Source organism: Anomalospiza imberbis, chromosome 1 (assembly GCF_031753505.1).
Source record: "Anomalospiza imberbis isolate Cuckoo-Finch-1a 21T00152 chromosome 1, ASM3175350v1, whole genome shotgun sequence".
NCBI classification, from domain to species: domain Eukaryota; kingdom Metazoa; phylum Chordata; class Aves; order Passeriformes; family Viduidae; genus Anomalospiza; species Anomalospiza imberbis.
In genome coordinates this window covers 8,497,025-8,518,390 of record NC_089681.1, presented here as the reverse complement: position 1 = coordinate 8,518,390, position 21,366 = coordinate 8,497,025, and the positions used below count along the sequence as shown (strand labels likewise).

At 42.6% G+C, this 21,366-nt stretch overlaps 2 protein-coding genes across 11 annotated transcripts in view; one reads left to right on the top strand and one right to left on the bottom strand.

Annotated features, from left to right (window-relative positions):
* Positions 1-598: 598 nt before the first annotated feature.
* TMEM71 (transmembrane protein 71) lies at positions 599-10,422 on the bottom strand. 2 transcript variants are annotated; one of them, XM_068180788.1, is made up of 8 exons: positions 8,421-10,422; positions 5,284-5,341; positions 4,004-4,213; positions 3,010-3,179; positions 2,324-2,503; positions 1,737-1,812; positions 1,184-1,233; positions 599-1,002 (listed from the first exon to the last, which is right to left on the bottom strand). In XM_068180788.1, exons 1-8 carry the CDS (start codon positions 8,470-8,472, stop codon positions 926-928), a joined length of 873 nt encoding a protein of 290 aa, XP_068036889.1. In that variant the 5' UTR covers positions 8,473-10,422; the 3' UTR covers positions 599-925. The 2 variants fall into 2 exon arrangements, with proteins under 2 accessions (XP_068036889.1, XP_068036898.1); XM_068180797.1 differs by lacking the exon at positions 1,184-1,233 and having other exon boundaries at positions 8,421-10,421.
* A 10,531-nt stretch (positions 10,423-20,953) lies between these two features.
* The window catches only part of PHF20L1 (PHD finger protein 20 like 1), a 52,630-nt gene continuing 52,217 nt past the window's right edge, over positions 20,954-21,366 (top strand). For 8 of the 9 annotated variants that reach the window (XM_068180714.1, XM_068180774.1, XM_068180706.1 and 5 more), the window contains exon 1: positions 20,977-21,108. The gene's annotated coding sequence lies outside the window, so the exon portion shown is untranslated. Of the gene's footprint in view, positions 21,109-21,366 lie in introns of all 9 variants that reach the window. The other variant, XM_068180754.1, reaches the window with a different exon arrangement.

Here is a 21,366-nt window from a genome sequence, read left to right as displayed (position 1 = left end):
AAGGGCTAAGCTATTTAGGAAGAGGGAAAGCAGCACTTTGGGACATGTGCTTGCAACACACTGGTCCTGACCTGGTGGCTTTGGTAAAGCCAGAGTTTTAGGGACTAGAGGCATAGCAACAAACTGATACATGGTCTGTCAAAAAGTGGGACTGTCATTGCACTGGGGCTGTCCAAGTTGTGCCTTGCTGTTTCTGACTTCCAACATAACCAATTCAAAGGCTGAGGTCTGCCAGATTGTCTTGGTGCCGTTGGCATACACTGATCTCTTGAACCCTGACAGTTTCAGAAACAAAAAAGATCCTCTTGAGCTTCACTTTCAGCCCATAAAAATTCAGATAAGAACAAACCTTTTAGTCTTAGAAGCATTTTGTATTCTAGACATTTAGAATTTTGTGGTGCAAAAATGGTGAAAGAATGGTAATTCATAAATCCAGCACATCCATACTTGCTCTCAGCATGAAGGCCTATGTGTGAGGTAATGGTGCATTGGAGAGGCCAAATTATATCAATTCTATAGTCCCTGGAAGTTGGTGATGTGGTAAGCATCATAATTAGCTGGGTTTTATTTTTTCCAGTTAAAAAAAAGGCTAGGTCTGGGAGTGGACTTCAGTGCAAGGCTTGAAAGTGCACTGCTGGAATCTTAAATTACACTGCTTGGACTGTGTCTGCACCATGTTATGGCATATTAGGTTTACCTCCCTTTTCTGCTACAACATTTATTGCACATTATGAAAAGGCAGATTTTTGAATTAACAGAAAGTTTATATGAATACAGATCAGTAACTGGAAAAGCCAAATGCTCCATCAGTAACTTCAGATTCCCCCATCTATCTTCTGACATGAAAACAACAGGAGGAATCTCCCTCCACTTCTTAATATAAAAATTCTAAATTCCTCTAGTCATCACATGACACTGAAACCACTTACCAAAACTTAGTTGTTTTGAAGAATGTATCGAGACTGAAGAAAGATGACACAGCAGCATCTTGGGACAAAAGAACTGTGAAATTAAAATGCAAAATGCTGTAATGGATTGAAGGTTACATTTGTCCCCATTTGACCATACACTGCTCTTATTAGGATCATTAAGACACATGGATATACATCCAAGGAAAGAATTTGGTCCTCAGATGTGACTTAGTAAAAAAATTATGTTGGAAATAAAGAAATTCGATACTTACAAACTAAAATCATCAGCAACAAAGTGGCAGACAGTCCTCCCAGAAAATATCTGAGAACATAACAGTACCCAGAAAGGTTAAAAAAAACCAAGGGATGCATATTGGGTTAAAAGAGGTGAAGCCTGGGTGGGAGGAGGAGGAAGGGCTCTTGCGGATGAACCCTCTGAACTCTGGTAGGTGAACTGTAATTTGAAACTTTAAATTATGTAAACTATTGAAGATAATCTCCTGGAAAGAAAGACCTCAGCATTCAGACTGAGAGAAAAACCCACTTAGAAAGACATGGATCCATTCTGATTCTTCTCAGCCTGCCAAAACCCCTGTCAAAACGTACTTGGCAAAGTAGCTTTCATATCTGCATACATATTTCTTATTTTTGTGCATATCTATATAGCTCAGATATTTGCCTGCATTGACTATCATGTGAAAATACATTTTCACAGTAAGATACATATAACTTTGAAAATGTGACCCTTTATTTAAGTTTTATTCACCAGCTGAAATGAAGCAAGCACTCATGTCAGAAACAGAAAATAAAAGAAATAAAAATTACCTTGTACATACTGAAATGATTAAACACATGATCAGTGCAACCATCTGAGAAATGACATTTTTCACTGTCCTGGAGTCTAAAATAAAAATCAGGAAAATAATGAGTTTTAATGAAAGTAAATATATGACAGGAAGTGTTTGCAAAGGCTACCTTCAGCCTGTGAGACCAGTCTCTTCAGTTGCTTTTAAAGAGAACTTGCCTGGAGTGATTCAAAGCAGAAACCTAATTTTCATGCTCTGAGTGTCTCTCAGGAGTCTTTTTCCCCCACAACTACAGAAACACTGTGCCCTCCATGCTCTCAGAAAACAAGCCTTTCTGCATAATTGCCTGTTTCAGTTTTTGCTCCCATGCCCTTTCCTCCATTTTCCTCTTCACTCCTCTTTTTTTTTGAAAAATTGGTGAGGGAAAGATGTGAGCAGGGGATAGTAATCAAATACCAGTTTTATGATTTTGTTACTTTTAATAATTAATTTAAAATATATGTTTTAGTAAATAAATTCTATTCTGCAAGGGACCAGATCCATATTTTTAATTTATTTTCACTTCACTCTAAAACTGAGGCATGCCAGAATAAGAATATAACATACCTGCATTGCTCCAATTCTCTTCATTTGCATTTATCATAAATGAAGAGCAGGATTTTGAAGCACAACATGGTTCCTCAAAATGAAGAAACTCACCATCTTTGGTGAGAAATGCTCCATTAGATGCTGGAATTTGCCTTTGTGACACATGGTTATTATATTCAGAAGAAAAGTCTGAATCACCTACAAGAAATGCATGTATAACTGAGATTGCACAAAAGAAGAGCTCTGAGACTTTGTATTAATGAATTTAGGAATTAATTACTGAATCACAGGAGAAGTTGCAAATTGTTATGGGTAGGGAATTGGTGGGTTCCAATGTATGCAGGAGAAAATACGGAGAGTAAAGACAAAACTGCATAGAGCATAACAGATAAAGCTATTGAAAGAGCCAGGTGAAAGCAGACAGTGCCAGGTATTAATCACACCAGAATAAACATTCCTGGTGATGACTTTGCATTCAAATTCAGTCAAAAAAAGACTTTTTGGCAGAGATCTTTGCAGACTCATACTCAGTTTTAATGCCAGGAGCTCTGTTTATCCCTTAGAATTCTGTATTTCATTCTATGCTTTGCCTGCACACCTTGGCAGACAACACCTGCATAACTTCCAGAAAGAGATACCCAATTCACACTAAACACAGACTGCAATGTTGTATCTTGATTACCAGGTATGTGATCCAGGCTTACCAATATCACTGTGACTGGCTTCTAGTTTACTGCATCCATCAGGCCAAGGATCCTCTACATGGGAGAAATCCATCCTTCTGGGAATGGTGGAGCTGAGCCATGAGCTAGAGGCACTGAGATTGAACAGACTGCCAAGAGAGCGACGAATTTTCTTCCTTCGCCTGAATACACTAGAAAGAAAAGATATGTTGCCAAGGGATAGAGCTAATTATTCTTGTTGAGCAGGGACAGAATTCTAAAGTTTGCAGGAATTGTATGAAAGAACCAGGTTCTGGGTGCTACTCCCAGCCCTGTTCTTGACCCTGGGCACTTCACCAGGAATGGCTGCTGCACATCACAATATGTCAGGGAATGTATTAACAGCGGGGCTGATCATGCTGTTATGATACTGGGTACTGTGGTACCAAATGATATCACAGCTACTGCTCTCTGATAGTACTGTGAGTGCTACCTGTGATTTTCACTGCTGTATCCTATTTGGGGTAGTCTAAATCCATTGAATTCCAGGTTTTTTGAACTACATTTTACATACCTTTCTAAATTGTCGTTCTTCTGAATCATGAGATGCTTTTCCTTGAGTAAGAATTCCAGGATCAGATCTTTTTATTTATATATATGTGCATGTGTGTGTTTTAGACAAAGATATTTATATATATATATACATTTTTCTTAGTCCTTATTAGAGTAACACCCCAGTGACAAAATGAGCCGTAGCTCTCTTCTTTTCTTTTATTGGACACAATTTCAATTATAGCAACACTAATTGCACTGCACTAAAGAGTTTTTAGGTAGTAAGATGTGACTGAAAATCAGGTCATTTCATTCACTACACTCTCTAAAGCAATTGAGATGTTCCCAATCAGAAGTAATGCCGGTCTTAGGCCAAGCAAAATGTCGACAGACACAAAGACACCTCCAGATACACCTCTAGATAAGGCCAGAGATGTGGAGGCAATTGCCAACATGGAGTAAAATCTTCACATAGTTCACTTACCGAACTAAATTCTCTTTATACGTAACACTTATGTGGGATGGTGTCAGTGTTATGTTGCCCTCTTCATCAGACAGAAAACTGTCTTCTGTCAAAACATAATAACCATTAGAAAGCAGTCGAGGGCTGCGGCGGCATGTAGGAAGGGAGCCTGTCAGAGGATTTTTGGAGCACTCATAGGCAGGATCGTCATCCAAAAAGGCACAAGCACAACTGAAAAGGAGAAATGAAAGCCTCTAATTTAGAGAAGGTCTGGACAGAGTAAACCCATTATTTAATAGTAATGAATTTACATTTCAAGCTGATAGGGACTGGTAATGACATAGTTTTAAAATATGTGGATGTAATGATATTACTCTGTACTAGGGGGTTTCAGCCAGCTGACGTGTGCATCACATGTTCCAGAGCTTCAGATTACAGGAGGGATACATGCCAGGGGAGCACTTCCTGAAGCATGGAGCCAGCTTGAGCTCAGAAGTGCTCCGTGTATTTCTGTGGCAGTGCTCTTGGCCAAGGAGTCCTGCCAGACCTACACAGACCTGGAGCCATCAGAGACATTCCAGTATCTGGCTTCTCTGGGTTCCCCTACATGGCAGAATCTGGGTGCCCCTGAGCCAGGCAGGATTTACTTGTTTTTTGATAAACTAGCTATACTTGGTGAAGATTTAAAGAAATGTGACATTTAATTCTCACAAATCCTAGAATGCCATGCAGCTTGAACAACATGGGATAAAGCCCACACATTGTGATAGCTCCACCCAGCACTGAAACACAATTGACTTTAGGATTAAATACAGAAAAGCACAGAAAAATATACTCTCTGGTGTTTAAAATAGAAGGGAATAGTGAAAAAGGTGAAAGGATCTAAAAGTTGTAGACATTGTACTTAGTTTGACTAAAATGTAATTTATGATTATACCTTTCCTCTTAACACCTATGAGTTCCAAATTGCCATGTAGTGACATCATGGAAAGAAAGGAAGACACCGGACTGATTTAGTGTCTGACCTGTGTTTCAGTAAGAGGTTTAACTACCCCATATGGCATGCCACAGAGAGATACCATAATTTCAGTGTAGGGAAAAGCAGATGGAAGAGAGATACTTCAAAACCCTGTAATTGCAAAGCCAGTGTTTCCAACCTCCATAGCAGTACTTCTGAACTTCAATTTAGAGCAGTAATTAAATTATTATCAGCACTACATTTCTCAGTGGCCCAAAAGGACTTTTACAAAATCTACGCCAAAACAAAAATAAAATTAAGCAAGTGTAACTTTCCTTAGTACCTTGGAAAAATATGTCTTGAGAGGCTGTGTCTATGCTTTTCATTAAATGGTGTTGAACCTGCAGAGGCAAAGGTGAAATAACAAGGAATTGTTATCATATTCACTGACAGGTAGCTTGTGCATACCAGAAAGATAATTTTAAAAAAGCTAAAAATGAAAAGAAAATTAAGGGAAGAATTAGAAGAGAGAAAACACATGAAGGAATCGGGGAAAGACTTAGTGTTTATAGGAAACTCATCTCAACCAGAACAGAGAATCAGAGCCAACAGAAATCAGATACTTGTACTCTGCCCAGATACAGATACTCTGCCAGATAACAGACTTGAGAGAAATAATTATGGACACAAATACAATAACTGCAGTAATTTTAAGGTGTTTTACCAGAAATCTGCTTCATGCCAAAGCTAGAACCTGAACTGGCACTAGACACAAAGTAGAAAGGAAAGGCCATCATTACCACTACATTATATTTTTCAGATGAAAATTGCAGACATAGCACAATGAGCACAGGGATTGCTACAGTGACAAATATTTGACAGTAATATTGTGGCAGGAGACTAAGGAAATAGGATTTGTCTGAATTACCATGGCTGAAGTGTGCAAAGTGCTGCTAGATGTGCCTCACCTGACAGAATCAATCTTATGAAATATGAGCAAGGGTTATGCATAGGGCGAATTTATGTCTATTATTACATGAAAAGATAAAATATATGATCTTTCCCTATATTACCTTTTCTCTCCTGAATCTTTAGAGCTTCAGATTTACAGCCCTGTTAGTAAATGCCCATCCTTAACCTCTGAGAGGAGATTGGGCTAAGAGAATTTTATATTTTTATGTTCAGTTATGAGCTGAGGCAAAGAAAAGACATGAAGGTTAGGGCTTCCACTTTGGTAATTTTGTTTAACCTCCTTGGGAGCTCAGTTGGGTGTGAAGGATGGGTGTGAAGGCTGACTCAGCCTTGGGACCTGGCAAGGTGATGAAAAAAGAGAAGTGAAACCTTCAGGATGTTTTTTACAAATCAGTCCCATTACCCTGGTCCCATACATACTGCTTCTCCTACCCTTTGGAAAAAAAATCACTTTACCATGAATGAATTGTGCTCTAATGGCTGCAAAAATAACTTGAGGAGGAGAAAATGGAAACAATTTGGTGGGAGGTACAGAGAGATCCAGAAGCATCAGTCAGAGCGCCACAGAGCAAGTTGTACAAACAGTAGGATCAGTGATCTATTTCATATTTTGACATGTATTAGAGCTATTTTTAACATACAACTACCTCCTGAAATAATTTCTCTTATTTTAGGCAAAATCATGATTCTTAAATGTGTAAAAAATCTTATATTCAAAACCAAGAAATGCATTCAAACTGTAGAAGAAAATACAGGAAGGACTCAACAAGCAGTTTGAAGATCTGGGTATAAACTAAGACCAGCAAAATCCTAAGTCTTATCAGTCAAAAAAGATCCCCTCCACAAGGTATTTATTTTTATTAAAACTCTGACAAATGTATCCAAATTTATTTGCTCCTGCAGTTGATGCAACATATGATGTTCCATACATCTTGAAAAGGACTGTTTCATACACCCTAGGGTAACAGGGAATATAGATTATCTGTAAAATAGTTTAAAAATAAATTGAAGCATGTTTTATTTTGTTCTGTTTGAAAATCAGGATGTGTAAGATAGTATCAGCAATATTGATCAAATTATTAGTTATAATGTATTCTCACTTAGGCAAAAGTAACTGATTCTAGGACAAATTTGTTTGAACAGGATATATAGAAGTATATGTCAGGATCAGTTATATCTATCACAATTCTTTAATAATCTGAGACTGAAACTTTCCAGCAACTGAAACCCACTGCACAGCTGTATTGCACGCAATTCTTTCAGTTATGATAATAAAAAGTAGCAACATCTAAAAAAGAGTAACTTTTAGGAGTGGCAGCTTTCCTATGGGGTAGTAGAAAGTGTTGACACATACTGATCACAGTGGCAGAACAAACCACAGTCCTTTTGTTCCTCCTTTGAATTCTCTCATAACTTTGCAAGGTATGTCTCTGCAGGATGTTTATTTGCCACTCTCCAGAGATGTAAAAGTTAAGATAAAATAGAGTATATTCATCTATTTATAAAGGAAAGTGAGCAATATACACATGCAGATGTACTACTGGGGAGGGGAGGCATTTCCCTCTTTTCAAGAACAGCTAATAAGCAGCTGTAACTTGCTTTTAAACTATTTTAAGTAACGATAATATCAAGCTTCTGTGAACAGTCATAGAACAGGCAGTCCAACAGATTTTTTTGCTGACCGTGATCAGGAAAATTTTTGGCTCATGCCTAATGAAGAGAGTTCTTGAAAATCATTTAATCAGTGATGGAGAAAACATGGAAACGTTATGTTGTAGACAATGCTGCACAGTGTTCTGCTTTTGTTTAATATTCAGTCCTATTTCTGTGCTATTAATAGCGTGAGAAGCTATAGTAATGACATGACAAAACAAAGCTTCTCAACCACCACTGTACAATGGAGCAGTGGTATTGGATCTGTAATCCACGAAATGAGCCATCAACACAAGTCTGAACTATGGCATAAGAAAAAGCCAACAGCTCTATGAAATCTCACTATAAGCAAATCTGAGGTGAATGTGGCAACATTTTATGTCAAGAATCCAAATAAATATTTAAGGCAACAACCCCCTTTGGATTTCAAAACACACAAAAGTTCATGTTGTAATATAAATAAAAAGTCATTGTCCAAACCAGTCAGTTTTAACTGTCTTTCCCTCCAAAAATCAAATTAGTGTCTAAGCCAATGATGCCTTCCGTGTACAATCTAAATATTTACATTAGTACCTACCAACATATAATGCTAACTCTTGAAATAGCTGAAACCCAGGCAACCAGTTTTATTCTATTTTATCTTCCAAACACAAGTGTCTACCAAAAGTTTCATTTGTTCACACTTATCTGTTGTTTTTGAAAAGCAGTTTTGTCTTTTCTCCCTGCAGGTAATGGTAGCAACATCTACAAACCCACAAAACTTCCTGAAGAACAGCACAAAAATGAATCAAAAGCTTAGCTATTCCTCAGCTGACAAATATATTAAGAGATAAATAAGTCTAAAGTCCTTCAAACCTGGAAAGTCCATTTCACAATTAACACATGCGTGCAAAAATTTTCTCTTCATCAGCCCGAGAGGCCGTGGGACGGCTGGTGGAGGCTGTTCCTTGAGCAGCTCCCGGCAGAGCTCAGCCCTGGCTCTTCGCAAAGGCAGGTCCAGCAAGTCCCCTGTTTCCTTTTGAAAACAACCCGTGCAATCAGCGGCCCCGAGCCCGAATGAGGTCACATTTCCTGCAAAGTGGCTTCACATCAGAGGCATTCGTTCTGAAGAGCATACCGAAGATAAAGATTAGCCCAGTGAACGCTCCTGCCGGCTGTTGCCAACGAGAAGAATCACTACAAAATAACGTCTCGCTCCAATGATCGCACACAGAACAAAGACAGAACATTTTCTCAGCAGTGACACAGAGTTTTGTTTCAGATTTGCTTTTCTACCTCGCACAGAAAACTTTCAAGTTGGGTATACAAATCGTTCAATTTGTTGAAATACTTGTGAACCTGACAGGCTTTGATGTAAGAAAATGATCCAGTTACCAAAAAAATAATAACAATACATTTTGCAAAAGCACTATTGTACAGAAGATACATTTGGTCCGTGTTCAGAGCTACGTTTCACAGCTGAAAACATTACTGCAAGTATATGCCATGCAATAAATTCCATAGAAAGGAGAAAGGAATAAAGCCATTTGTAAACATAGTCATTGCTGCATGCTAAATGTTTCATACTCTGTAAGGTATCCATTCATCATACCTTACAGTATAAAAAACAAAGTCAAATCCACATAAGATAAATGGAGCCTGAATAAGATATCCTGGCAATCAAAGGATTTGGCTACAGAACTATTATATACAAAAGTAATATAAATCAGCTGCTTGACACTGACTTGTACAGCCTTAGGGGGTAACACTTCATCTCCAAATAGATAAAATGATCTAGTAGTTTTCTTTCCTGATGTCTGTATGTATCACTGATAAAAAAATAAAACCACAAATGTAGTAAAATATGATTGATTTTATGATAGTTTGTGGGTTTTTTTCCCCTTGGAGAAGGAAAAATACTTCCACTGATAAAAAGAATGTAAAAACCTCACCTCCCAGAAAAGGAAACAAAAATAGGAATTAGGCAATTAGGATGTTGCAAAACACCTTCTGTTTGTGAGTTAAACTAAAATGAACATTTTAATATTCTTTTGGTCAAACATGAAAATAGGGACATAGTCCATCTTCACATCAGTTCTTTTAATTTAGTGGAATCATGTCAATGAGGAAATTAAGTCCAGCACTATTTCCATGGATGCCTGGGCTTCATCACAGCAGCATTTCCCTGGCCACCCTGCCTCTCTACAGGCAATAAATTTAAATTCCCAATGATCTTTAAAACTAGGTCACTTACAGAAGAATTTCTGTACACACAGGAATTTACTCCTTGGGCAAATTTTTGGTTTCTTTTCTTATTCTTCTCACCAGGAAGCAATTAATTCCAAGCTTGAACTGCTTTTCTGAAGGACATTGGCATTCCATGTTTGTCTGTATAGTTAAAATATATTTTGTCTATATCATATTCAGGCTTGGAGGTGTTTTCTTTTTTAATCACTGCTATTTGTATCTGAAACTCACTGTTCCACAAGCTTTTGATGCATAAACTTTGTGCATTGGTCAATGTTTTATAGGTGCCTACTAGACTATAGTTAATACACACACACACAAGGGTTTATATACAGCTTTTTTTTTTCTTCACCCTGTAGCTCCTCAAATTTCTCACTCCACTACACGCCCTATCTCAACAATAACCAGGCTTCAAATTTTACAAAATGAGTACACCAACAAGCTTATTTACAGTAGTTTTGTGCCTGTGGCACGCATTACCATTCAACCCACAAAAGGAAGGAAATTAGAAATTACGATACTAAATACCACCCATCTTTGTACACTTCTCCCAGACTCAATCTGCTTTTGATGCAAGAAATTGTGCAGGGTCTGACAGTCCAAGGGAGGTGGGGCTGGGGCACCTCTGTGTCTGGGGTCCCACCAGCATTGAGCCTGAGCAGTACCTCCAGGAGGGACGTGCACAGCGCATTTATAACCACGTTACACGCACAGCTGGCAACGCAGGCTACAGGCACAGAGCACTCCCACAGCACCAGGAGCCTCATCCTTCTCACCTCTCTTGCTGAACAGTGCAGGGGTCCTCTAGTGAGAATGTGCAGATACACACATCTGTACACTTCGCTTCAGCAGCTGGGCTCAGGAACTCTGTCTGCCCAACAGCTGCCCCTACATCCCAGTCTCACCAGTTGCATGCACCCGGACATTTGAGCCCTCAGCCCACAGCCCAGTTGGTGGTGCAGACCATCACACACACCGGTACAGCTGGCTGGGATTCCCAGGTCCTCAGCAGCCCACAGAGAGTCATCCCAGCCCACGGGTGCGCCATGCCCCAGGCAGCAGCTCCTCCCAGTCCCAAGGTGCTCTGATGTTAACTCAACTGGATGGGTTCCATGCCTGGCCACAAGGGCTGAGAGTTCTCTGGGACAGCCCTGGGAAAGGCCCAACAGACAAAGTGTCCCTTCCTTGGAAATCTTAATTCAGGTTCCCACCTGCCTTGGTGCCCCCAGGCTCCTCTGGCTGATCAGAAAGGCTTTTGATGGGCTGATGGCTTCTGGAATGGGAACAGCTGAGTGCAGGGAATTCTTTGGGCTCCTCCCCCCACTGTTGTCCCTCTGTGTTCCTCTGTGAGCATGCAGATGAGCTTTTAGCACAACTCAATGCAGTGTACTCTTATGCTAAACACACAATTTTCAGGAAGGGTATTTTCCTGGTAGAGTGAGTTGAGTGGCCGTGGTGGAGAGAGTGGAATGCTTATCGATTGAATATAATTGAGAGTAATGTGATGCTCCTGTAACTCTCTTTAAACCTCCTGGAAACGTGACAACCTTTAACTGTCCACCAGCTTCAGTAATCATCAAATGAGGCCATTTTTCCTATATCACAGGTCTGTGTCAATATTGCTTATATAGTACTCAAAAGTAAAAAAAGATATTCTGAGATATCTGAAAATTAATTGAAATTTTTTTTAAAATCCAGCAGGGGAAGGGCTGGTCATGAGAATCTCTGAGGAGCTTCACAGGGTCAAAATGAAGGTCTATGAAACTCTCCTTGCCTGCAGTCTTGCTGCAGGGCAAACTAAGACCCATTTTCATTCACCTTTGTGAATGATAATGTTTTAAGCTAAGTACATTCCTTTATGCAGCAGAAACACTTAGCAATATTTGAAGAACTCTGGTAATTAAAAAAAAAAATCACAAACCTAGACATTTTATTTCAATTTCAAGAAAAGGCTGATCTTGTATTGTTAGCATTTCAGTGCAGGTTACAGAATTGTCACATCATATATGACTTTAATAACCTTATCAGGTCAGCTGTATGAACAAAGATTAATTAGTCAGAACAAAGATAAATTTGCCTTGAAGTGGAACAAATCCATTTTTAATGTTATCAGATGGGAATCCCATCAAACTCTATCAGAGACTTTCTGAGTTTTTCAGGATTGATTTTTGCCCCCAAATTCATTATTTTATCTTAATTGTTCCTGCAAAACAGGCAAAAAAGGGCATTTCTTGTTTGCATGGTGGCGTACAATGAATAGACAATGAATGTAAAATTCGGTATTAGCTCTGAGCTTGCTGATACATCCATACTACTTAGATCTCAAGAGCATACCTCCAATAATGCTACATCAGCTACCTCTGCATTATGCCACAGACACAGTCCAGATAGACAAAAAATGTTTAAAAAAGATCTAAATCAATTAAGCCTGTGATGTACAATGATATTTCTCTGTACAAAGCCATGACTAATCTGTGTCATGTCTCCTTGCTTCTTGATCATATGGTACCATAGAGAAATTTCCTTGGTATCAGAACCTGATGTAGACATGGAAAAATGCCACATCATGACACAAGAGCAGTGTAAAAATAGACATGGGGAAAATACAAGAAGTGTTTCCATTAGAATCTGTAACTCTCCCACCCTGCATCTGAAAATACTGCTTTAAAACCTATTTTGTCAGAGAAAGAAAACAAATGGAAAAGGTTCAAATCCATCAGCCAAAGCAGAATTTAGTCAAGGTTCTAACAGAACTCAGGTGAGTCCTCATTAGAGTTCTTCATAAATTTCCTCACAAGATCTGACCATTACTGAACAAGAAGGTAGGAACACTAAAAAAAGCAACAAACACACAGATCTGTACTAAAAGCTGTCTGACTCAATTTTATAAAGGATGACAAAAGTAATGAGTCAGCACACTGCAGTGTCTGCTGTGACTACAAGTAGCCAGGGCAGAGTCAGCTGTTGGCCAGTTGTGCTCCAGCAGCATCGGATTTGCAGAGAATAGAAATATTAATGCACAAATCAGTGGTCTGAGCACAGAATGAGTGGGAACAGGTTTGAGGTGATGTATGAATGGTGTACACCCATGGTTCCTAAGCTCACCGGTCATCACACTTCCAGCACACATCTACATGACACATTTTAGGACACACAGACTGAGAGGGAAAGGACAGGGACTATAGCAGGTAGGGGGCACTGCTGACTCTCAGCTCTAAGTGTTAACACCCATCACTATGTGACCAACCCAGGAATAACCCATAAGACATGGAGAAGACTCAATTGCCCATATTCCTATCTCCCATGTCACTGTAGTTAGTGCTGGACACACCACCTGCATAGCAGCCCCTGGGTGCTTAAAAGCTGAACAGGCCACATAGGTATACAGGGCTTTAGGGACCTTCTTGGTGCTCTAATTAGACACAGAAAATCTCATCTTTGGTTGGGGGTTCTCTTGTGTCATTTTGAGTCCCAAAATAAAAATTAATATTCCTCTGGAGGTGGCCATGCACTGCTGCCCACTGTACCTGGGAACCTGGGTGGTTTCTATGACAGCCCTGATGTGATCTACATGGAACAGAGGGTCTTGTACTGATGTAGGTCTTGTACTGGTGTACAGTGAAGACTTTTGGACATTTGGTAATTTCTGTAATAAATCCTACTGAGTGAGGCATAAATGAAGACCAGTAACAACTGAAGTGATACTCTAATAAGGTTCTTTAAAATGCTTGTCTTTACACAGCAACCTTATCAGTTATCTCTCTGTAGTCTGACATTGACTGAGTCCCTTTCTGACAGTATACCAGTGTTTAAGCAAAGTCTGAATGTGTGAGGCTTATATTGAGGGTCCACAGGCCCTTCTGGTATTGTTTGCAATTTTTCTGGCCTTGCCAGACTCACATTTCCAGCTAGATCCAAAGTGATATCCTGGACTACTTCAATGGCTAGGGAGAGGCAACAGCACAGGCAGCCTCAGTCTCTAGTGGAAAACCACGAACACGAGAGGCAGAGTGGTTTTACAGCCTGGATATTATCCAGCATTGCATAAACATCAAAGATTTGAATGTGGCCTACAAGGCAATTAAGGACAGAGAGCAGAACTCCGATAGCCTTCCAGGAACCTGCCCATGTGACGCCAGCACAGACCCAATGGCCAAGTACCAAGAAACAAGTGACTCCTACCATGAGCACGTGCTGCAGTGAACAAATGCCTTACAGGCATTTTACAGGCAGGGCTGGGCATAAAGCGCTAATCTTACAACCATCCTTCAACCCCTGAGGACACCTAAGTTTACATGGGACCACAGAGGAAAATATCACACTAGTTTTACAAAGTGATTGTTATTGCCTGCTGACAGAAGTGATGTGTATTTTTCATTCTCAGTCCTGGACTCCACCAGGTTGGACATGTGATTTTTGGAATTCTGTTTTCCTTCAGCACCAGTTGCAAATTCTGTCCACCCAGAGCTCAGCTTTTAGAAATGCAGACCATGAAAATCTTCCCACTGCAATATGTTTGTAGGTCAAGTGCTCCGTTGATCCACCAGAAAGTGTATGCTGCATTTCAGTCTCAGATGGAAATAATCTAGGAAATCAGTGCATAGAGCAGGTATTATTACTACAGCTTTTGTTCAGCACTGCCCTCATCAAGGCATTAAAGGAAAATTCAGTAACATATTTACTGATGTATTTCAATCTACAGAATCTCCTCTAAAACCAAAACACTATCCAAGACATATGGCTGCAATATGAAAGGTAGAAGTAAGTGACACATTGTGCAGCACTGTTTCTGAGGCAAAAGCACAATTACATCTCAAGAGGTCTAACATTAATTGCAAAACAATATTCATAGTGTGGTGAATATTCCATGTACCCCTAAGAAATATCAAATTATACACAAAAAGTGGTTTAGTGAGACTGTAACATGACACAGCAAAGCTGCCTGCATCGAAAACAGGGAGCTTCTCCCTCCCAGCCATGCAGAGCATCAGGAGGTACCACTCTGGTGAGCAGCAACTTCTGCCTCGAGGCTTTCCTTTAACCCCATCAAATGCCAATGTTTGCTCTTTCTTCTCTTCCTTTGTGTGGATTTGGGACCCTTTCACTAATGTCAGAACGACCTGCTAAATGCAAATTTCATTACCTACCTGGATTTACCAGGTCTCACTCCTTAGCATTCTCACCTTACTGTACTTCACCCTTAAAATACTGCCAGTAGGGAACCTTACCTCTGCTTTACAGCTTCATGCCACCTCTCCAGCAATGCAGTGAAACAGCACCTGTGGGCAAACAGCCAGTTCTCTGAGAGAAACCACTGACAGAATTAAAGGCACTCTGCAAAGAAACAGTGAGCAATTCAGTAAAAAAATGTCCAGTTTCTGTATCTTTCAAAACTAGAAAAAGACGGGGTTGATGTCCCAAACCCACAGGGTTACTATTTTGTATGGTGTCCATGACTATGGGTGTTAGTGATTTTCTTTTTTCATACAAGGCCAGATGGTTCAAAACTCATTCACTTTAGGGTATTTCCCAGCATCTGGAAAATCTAGGGCTTTAAAAGGAAAGAGAAGTGTTCGGTGAGATAATGGAAATCTTCACAGAAGGAGGGAGGAATTTCTGGAGAGGAAGGAGTTTCTGGGATGAAAGAAGAAGAAAAGCAGAGAAACTGAAGAGAGAGCCATAAGAGCTTGATGTCAGATATGGAGCCAAAATAGACCAAGGAAGTGGCAGGAGAAGGACAGATGATGACAGAACAGACCCAGGCCACATCCCAGCTACCTGTGCAGATGGATAGAGCAGGGCAGAGGTGCTGCTGCACATTTGCCAGACTGAAGCTGTGCAGACACCATTTGAATACAAGCACCAGCAGTAATTTTAAATATACCTCTCTACTATAATAAGGGTAAAAACAACAATAAAGTTTTATTCTATTGACTGTCACCTCACAATTGCAATATCTGACATTTAAAGTAGTTCTTTTATGGCCTTACCCAATCGCCCACAAGAAAAAACAAACAGCAAAATAAACAAACTGTTGTCTGGCTTTCTCACCATAATATCTTTCTTTTCCCAGGTGTTTGATCATTCTCCCAGACCTTTCCTGAACCCTTTCAGTGTTTGGATGGGTTTTCTGAACAGTCAGTTATTTTAATAACAATGTACTGGTGCCAAGTGCAGCAATAATGTCACCTCTCTACTCCTACTCTGTGTTTCCATGTGCATGTGCTTTGCAAAGACTGCATTAGTCTTTTCAGCATCAACAGCATATCATGAGCTCATGCTCAGCTGATTATGAAATCCTCTCTCCCCCCCTCTGAGTCTCAGTGAGTCACTGACTGGCAATATAAAATCTCCCATCCAGTTTGGTTTCCAATTTATGGCCTGTATATTCATGATGAAGCTGAAGACATGCTTCGTGACAAGATTAAACACCAAATTGTGTGAGGAGCAGAAATAGTGAAATCTCTTTTCCTGCATCTCTGTCTTGTCATGCTCTGGTGTCTGAAGGAAAATAACCACCGAGTCTTTCCATCGTGGAGAGGTTGACTCAGTCACCCTCCCCTGTCCAGCTGAGCATTTTAACAGAAAAGCTGGAATAATGTGATATGTCTCTCTCAGTGTCAAGCTTGAAGTAAGATAGAAGTCTTAGGAGTAAGTGAAGAAAGGGAAAATGGAAGGCAGACAGGCAATGCAGCCATGTAGGCCTTATTTTCCTCAGAGACAAAACAAAATATCAGATATGGTTTTGTACTAAAAGAATATAAAAAATGTCTTGACCTAAATTGCTCCTTGCTGGCTTTATGGTGGAATAGTGTAGCTGAATCGGGGTCCTGGGCCATGGGCAGAGCTAGGGAGGCACTGGGATAGGCAAATCAGGGCCAGTAGGGGCTGTGGGTGCCCGTGGGCTACAGCAGGGCAGGGATGGGTATACATGGAATGGCAGCAAAGAAATGGGGACAGTGGCTGGGGCTCCTTGTTTTTGTAAATGTTTTGAGAATAGTGCAAGGAAATGCTGCCCTGTGCTGCTGGACCACAAGTGGACTTCTGCTGTTCTGAAGGCAGTGTGGTAGGAGTCACACATGGCACCCTGCATCAGGTGTCCCTTCCTCTAAGTCTTTAATTTGGCTCCCACCTGCCATTTGTCCCTGTGCTCCTCTGAGCTTGAGGAAATGGGCCCTTCAAGGGCTGATTGCTCCTGGGAGCTGCCAGGGCTGGGGATTATATGGGCTTGTCCCCCTGTGCTCTTTTCTGTGCGCAGATGAGCTTTTAGTCCATATTAATCAATACAAGGGGCTTGCTGTGCCTCTGCCACCTCCTGCCAGCTCTGGCTCCCTCTCACCAGCCTCAGCAGCGAGGTGATGCTCAGGGTGCCACATACTGCTCTGAGCCCATCCCTCACCATGGCATAACTCAGCCTTCAACAGTCAAGAGCATGATTCAGTGACTCCCATGTACCCAGCTCCATCCTCACGGCCTCTTACCTTCCCCCATTCCCTCTCCTTGGACAGAAGCACCTCCACTTTTCTAACTATCCCAATGCTGCACATTCATTGCCGCTCAAAGAGAGCTCATTCCTTACACAACAACCTTCACTATCCTGTAGCAAACCTTTAAAATTTAAAAATTGCATCAAAACTACACCAAGAGTAGTAAGAGCTGGAGAATTCAAATGAATGCAATGGCAATTTTACTAAAAAAAAACAAAAAACAAAAAACAAAAAAAAACTCCTTCTTTCCTTTCCCTTCCCCTTTCCTTCTTTCTTTGTTTTCTTATTTTGTTTCCTTTGTTTTTGTTCAAGCCTCCTTCTTCCTTCAGTCTCTTCTGTTTGCCACCACCTTCCAGAAAATGGTAACAAGGGAAAATCTAGGGAGGAAAAAAAATATCTTAGCAAATAATCTAAAATATCCTACTGAACAGTCTGTCTATAAAGACTCCTCAAGTGGGAGGCAGCCTCCTGGGGACTAAATGAAGCAGATGGATTGACCTTGAACAGCAGCCAAACACCCACACAGCCACTTGCTCACTCCCCCGGCAGTGGCATAGGGAGGAGAATGGGAAGAACAAAAGTGAGAATCATAGAATCATTGAGGTTGGAAAAGAACTCTGAGACAATTGGGTCCAACCATTAACACAGCACCATTCTGTTCACCACTAACCCATGCCCCCCACTGCCACATCCCCGTGTGTTTTTGAACACTTTGAGGAATGGTGATTCCACCACTTCCCCGTGCAACCTGCTCCAATGCCTGACCACTCTTTCTGTAAAGAATGTTTTCCTAATATCCAATCTAAACATCCTCTGGTACTTTTTGAGGCCTTTTCCAAGTCCTAGCACTTGTTGCCTAGGGGAAAAACCAACCCCACCTGGCTACAGCCTCCTTTCAGGGAGTTGCAGAGAGTGATAAGGTCCTCCCTGAGCCTCCTTTTCTCCAGGGTGAACACCCCCAGCTCCCTCAGTTGCTGTTCATCAGATCTGTGGCCCAGACCCTTCCCCAGCTCCACTGCCACTCTCTGGACACATTCCATCAGCTCAATGTATTCTTGCAGCGAGGGGCCCCCAAAACTAAGCATAGGATTCAAGATACGGCCTCACCAGGGCTGAGTACAGAGGGACAATCTCATTCCCTGGTCCTGCTGGCCACACTATTTCTGATACAAGCCAGGATGACATTGTTCTCCTTGGCACACTGCTGGCTCATGTTCAGTTGCTGTCAACCGGCACCCCCAGAAATGTCTGCAGATCTGCATGATCTAATAATAAATGCAGTTTAATAAATGAAGGAAAGCAAAATTCCCTAAACCAAACAACCTAACCCAAAAAAACCTCCAAGCAATTCAAAGGCAAGCACTCAGCACTTCCCACCAGCAGACCTATACCCCTCCATCTCCCAGCAATGGTCACCTTGGAAGAAAATGTCCCACCAGTCTTCTTCTTCTTTTTCTGTCCCAGATTTTCTTGCTGAGGTCAATGTTTTATGGTATGGAATATCCTTTTGGCCAGTTTAGGTCAACCGTCCTAGTTCTGTCCCTCCCAGTCTCTTGCCCACCCCTTGCCGACTTGCTGGGGAAGATGAGTGGGAAAAAAAAATAGTGAGCCCTGACACTGTGGAAATTACATTCAGCAGTAGCCACCACACTGGTGTGTTATCAACATCACCATCAGTCATGATCCCCCTCTTTGTCCAGTGACACACGCACAGATGTCGTTCCCTTAGTCTGTGGGACTTCCCCCAAACATCCATACAAGTCCAATCAATTAATTTGGTCCTTGACTTGTGCTCCACCCAGTAGCTTTCCACATTAGATGGTTTTGCACAACACAACAGGAAACATTGGTAAACAGGGCATATTGCCTTTCACTTTTGCTGTTTATTATACTTTTGGGTTTGAGGGGCTTGAGCCACCTCCTCAGATGATGCTCTGAAATCTCTGCCTCCTGACTCAATGGTGACCTCTTTCAGCATTCAAGGGCACTGGGAGTCCTCATCTGAACCCACTGTGTGATCAATCCCACCTCCTTATTCCATGTACCTTCAGTTGCATTATGTGTAGAAGTGCCCCTTCCTGTGAACATCTGGTACATCTCAGACCCTTGATACCCTCAGCTCCAGAACCCCAGAGGTCAACCTTAGGTCATTACAGGTGTTTTCTGCCAGAGGCTTCAGGTGAGCACAGAGCATATTTCTCACAGCTGGTACTCCCTGGACAGGTCCAAGGGCTACCATAAAAATTGTCCTCTGTCCTGCTGCTGTTTAGTGACCTTGTCTAGACACCAGGTTCCCACCAAAGCCACTCTGTCACTGCCCTTCCCAAATGGACAGGGGACAGTAAATGTAACAAAAGGCTTTTAGGGCAAGAGGAGAGGTCAGTCGTAAGGATCACTCCTGAGATCACTCACCAGTTACCATCAGAGGTAAAAAACTGTCACTGATGGCCTGAGCATTGGTCACTGGTGGATCTTAGACCCAGTTGGCTTTGGCTCTGGTGGACATGGGGGAAGCTTCTCGCAGCTTCTTACAGAAGCCTCCCACTACCAAAGTCTTGCCACACAAACTCAATACACTGAAAAAAGTTCTTAAAGGTCACTTAATGGAAAGGAGTCACAAGCTGACTGTGATCCAGAATGTGCAGTTTCCAGAAATAGACTATGCCTTTTTATTAATTGGTGGAAACTTGACATTTGTTTTACTGATCACATCCATGGGGATGTGATGATGCTGATCTTGCCATTACAAGCTTGGGAACATCCGTCCTGGAGAAGAAGAGAAGTCTCTATGAGATTGTTCCCTGAGCACTGGGATGACAGCAATGCAGAGGCTAAATGCCAGACTTGGCTCATGGTCATGGCCTTTATCATAGGTCTCTCAGGCAGAGCAGAACACAGTGATAAGCAGCCCAGCAGTCACCACAACACTGGGTGTCACAGGGACAGCAGTGGGCTGTTTCATCAGCTGCCAAGCACCCACCCAGCTCTCAGCAGCATGGTGGTGGGGGGAGGCTGGGATGAGTAAAAGCAAGAAAATCCGATGAAGCTGGTTTCACGGGTAAAAAACAAGAGGCAAAGACAGGCCACTGTGAGGCTGCTGCCTGGCCGGGGCTGTCCTGTGGCCACCAGCCATAGGCTGTGGCACCTCCAGGACCATCTCAGTGACTGCCCTGAGTCTTTTTCTCCCTGTCACAGAATCACAGATCCCAGAGTCCCAGAACTGGTCAGACTGGAAGGGACAGCGGTGGGTCATTCGGTCCAGCCTCCTTGCTTAAGCAGGGCCATTCTAGAACACATTGCACAGGATTGTGTCCACTTGAATCAGGGGAGAGACTCCACACCCCTTTAGGCAATGTTTCACTGTAGGGTCACTGCACACAAAAGTTCTTCCTATTCGGCTGAAACCCCCTGTGCGTCAGTTTCTGCCCGTTCCCTCTTGTCCTAGTCCTTGGCACCACCGAGCAGAGCGTGATCCATCCTCTTGACGCCTCCCTTCAGATACTCCTGGACAAGGTCCCCTCTCAGCCGCCTCTTCTGGGGCTGAAGAGGCCCAACTCCCTCAGCCTTTGCCAGTACGAGAAATGCTCCAGTGCCTTAATTAAACACCTTCCTTTCCCTCGGCTCTCCGCCGTTTCCGCGGCGCTGTCCCAGCCCGGGGCCGCCGCTCTTTGTCTCGCTCGCCCCCCGCCCCTGCGCGGTCACGTGCCGGGGGCGGGGCGCGTCGCGCGGCGGTGACGCGAGCGGGGCGCGGGCAGGATGGGGCGGTGAGGGGCGGCCGTGCCGGACAGCCCGCGGCAGCCGCGCCGGGCCCCGAGCGAGCCGAGCGGGCGGTAAGGGCCGGCAGCGCGGGGGAGGCGCGGGGGTAGCGAGGAGGGAATGCGGAGGGAGCGCGGGCGCCCCCCGACAGCCGACCGGGCCTGGCGGGGCGGCGCCCGCGGCTCCGCTCGCGCCGGGCCCCGCCCGCGGCCGGGGGTCCGGCGGGGCCTCCCCCGGTGTGCCGAGCGCTGCGGCCCCGCCGGGCCGCGGCCCTCCCGCTCCCAGCCCGGCTCCGCGCTCCCGGCGCTTGCAGGGGAGCCCCTCTGGAGAAC

Bases quoted from the DNA above. Each gene is read 5' to 3' on its own strand.
- TMEM71 (XM_068180788.1), bottom strand. From the start codon at position 8,472: ATGAAGAGAAAATTTTTGCACGCATGTGTTAATTGTGAAATGGACTTT. The intron at 3,180-4,003 runs GTAAGTGAACTA...TTTTCTTTCTAG, and splicing joins TATAAAGAGAATTTAGTTCG to TGTATTCAGGCGAAGGAAGA. The intron at 1,813-2,323 runs GTATGTTATATT...TTTTTATTTTAG, and splicing joins AGAGAATTGGAGCAATGCAG to ACTCCAGGACAGTGAAAAAT.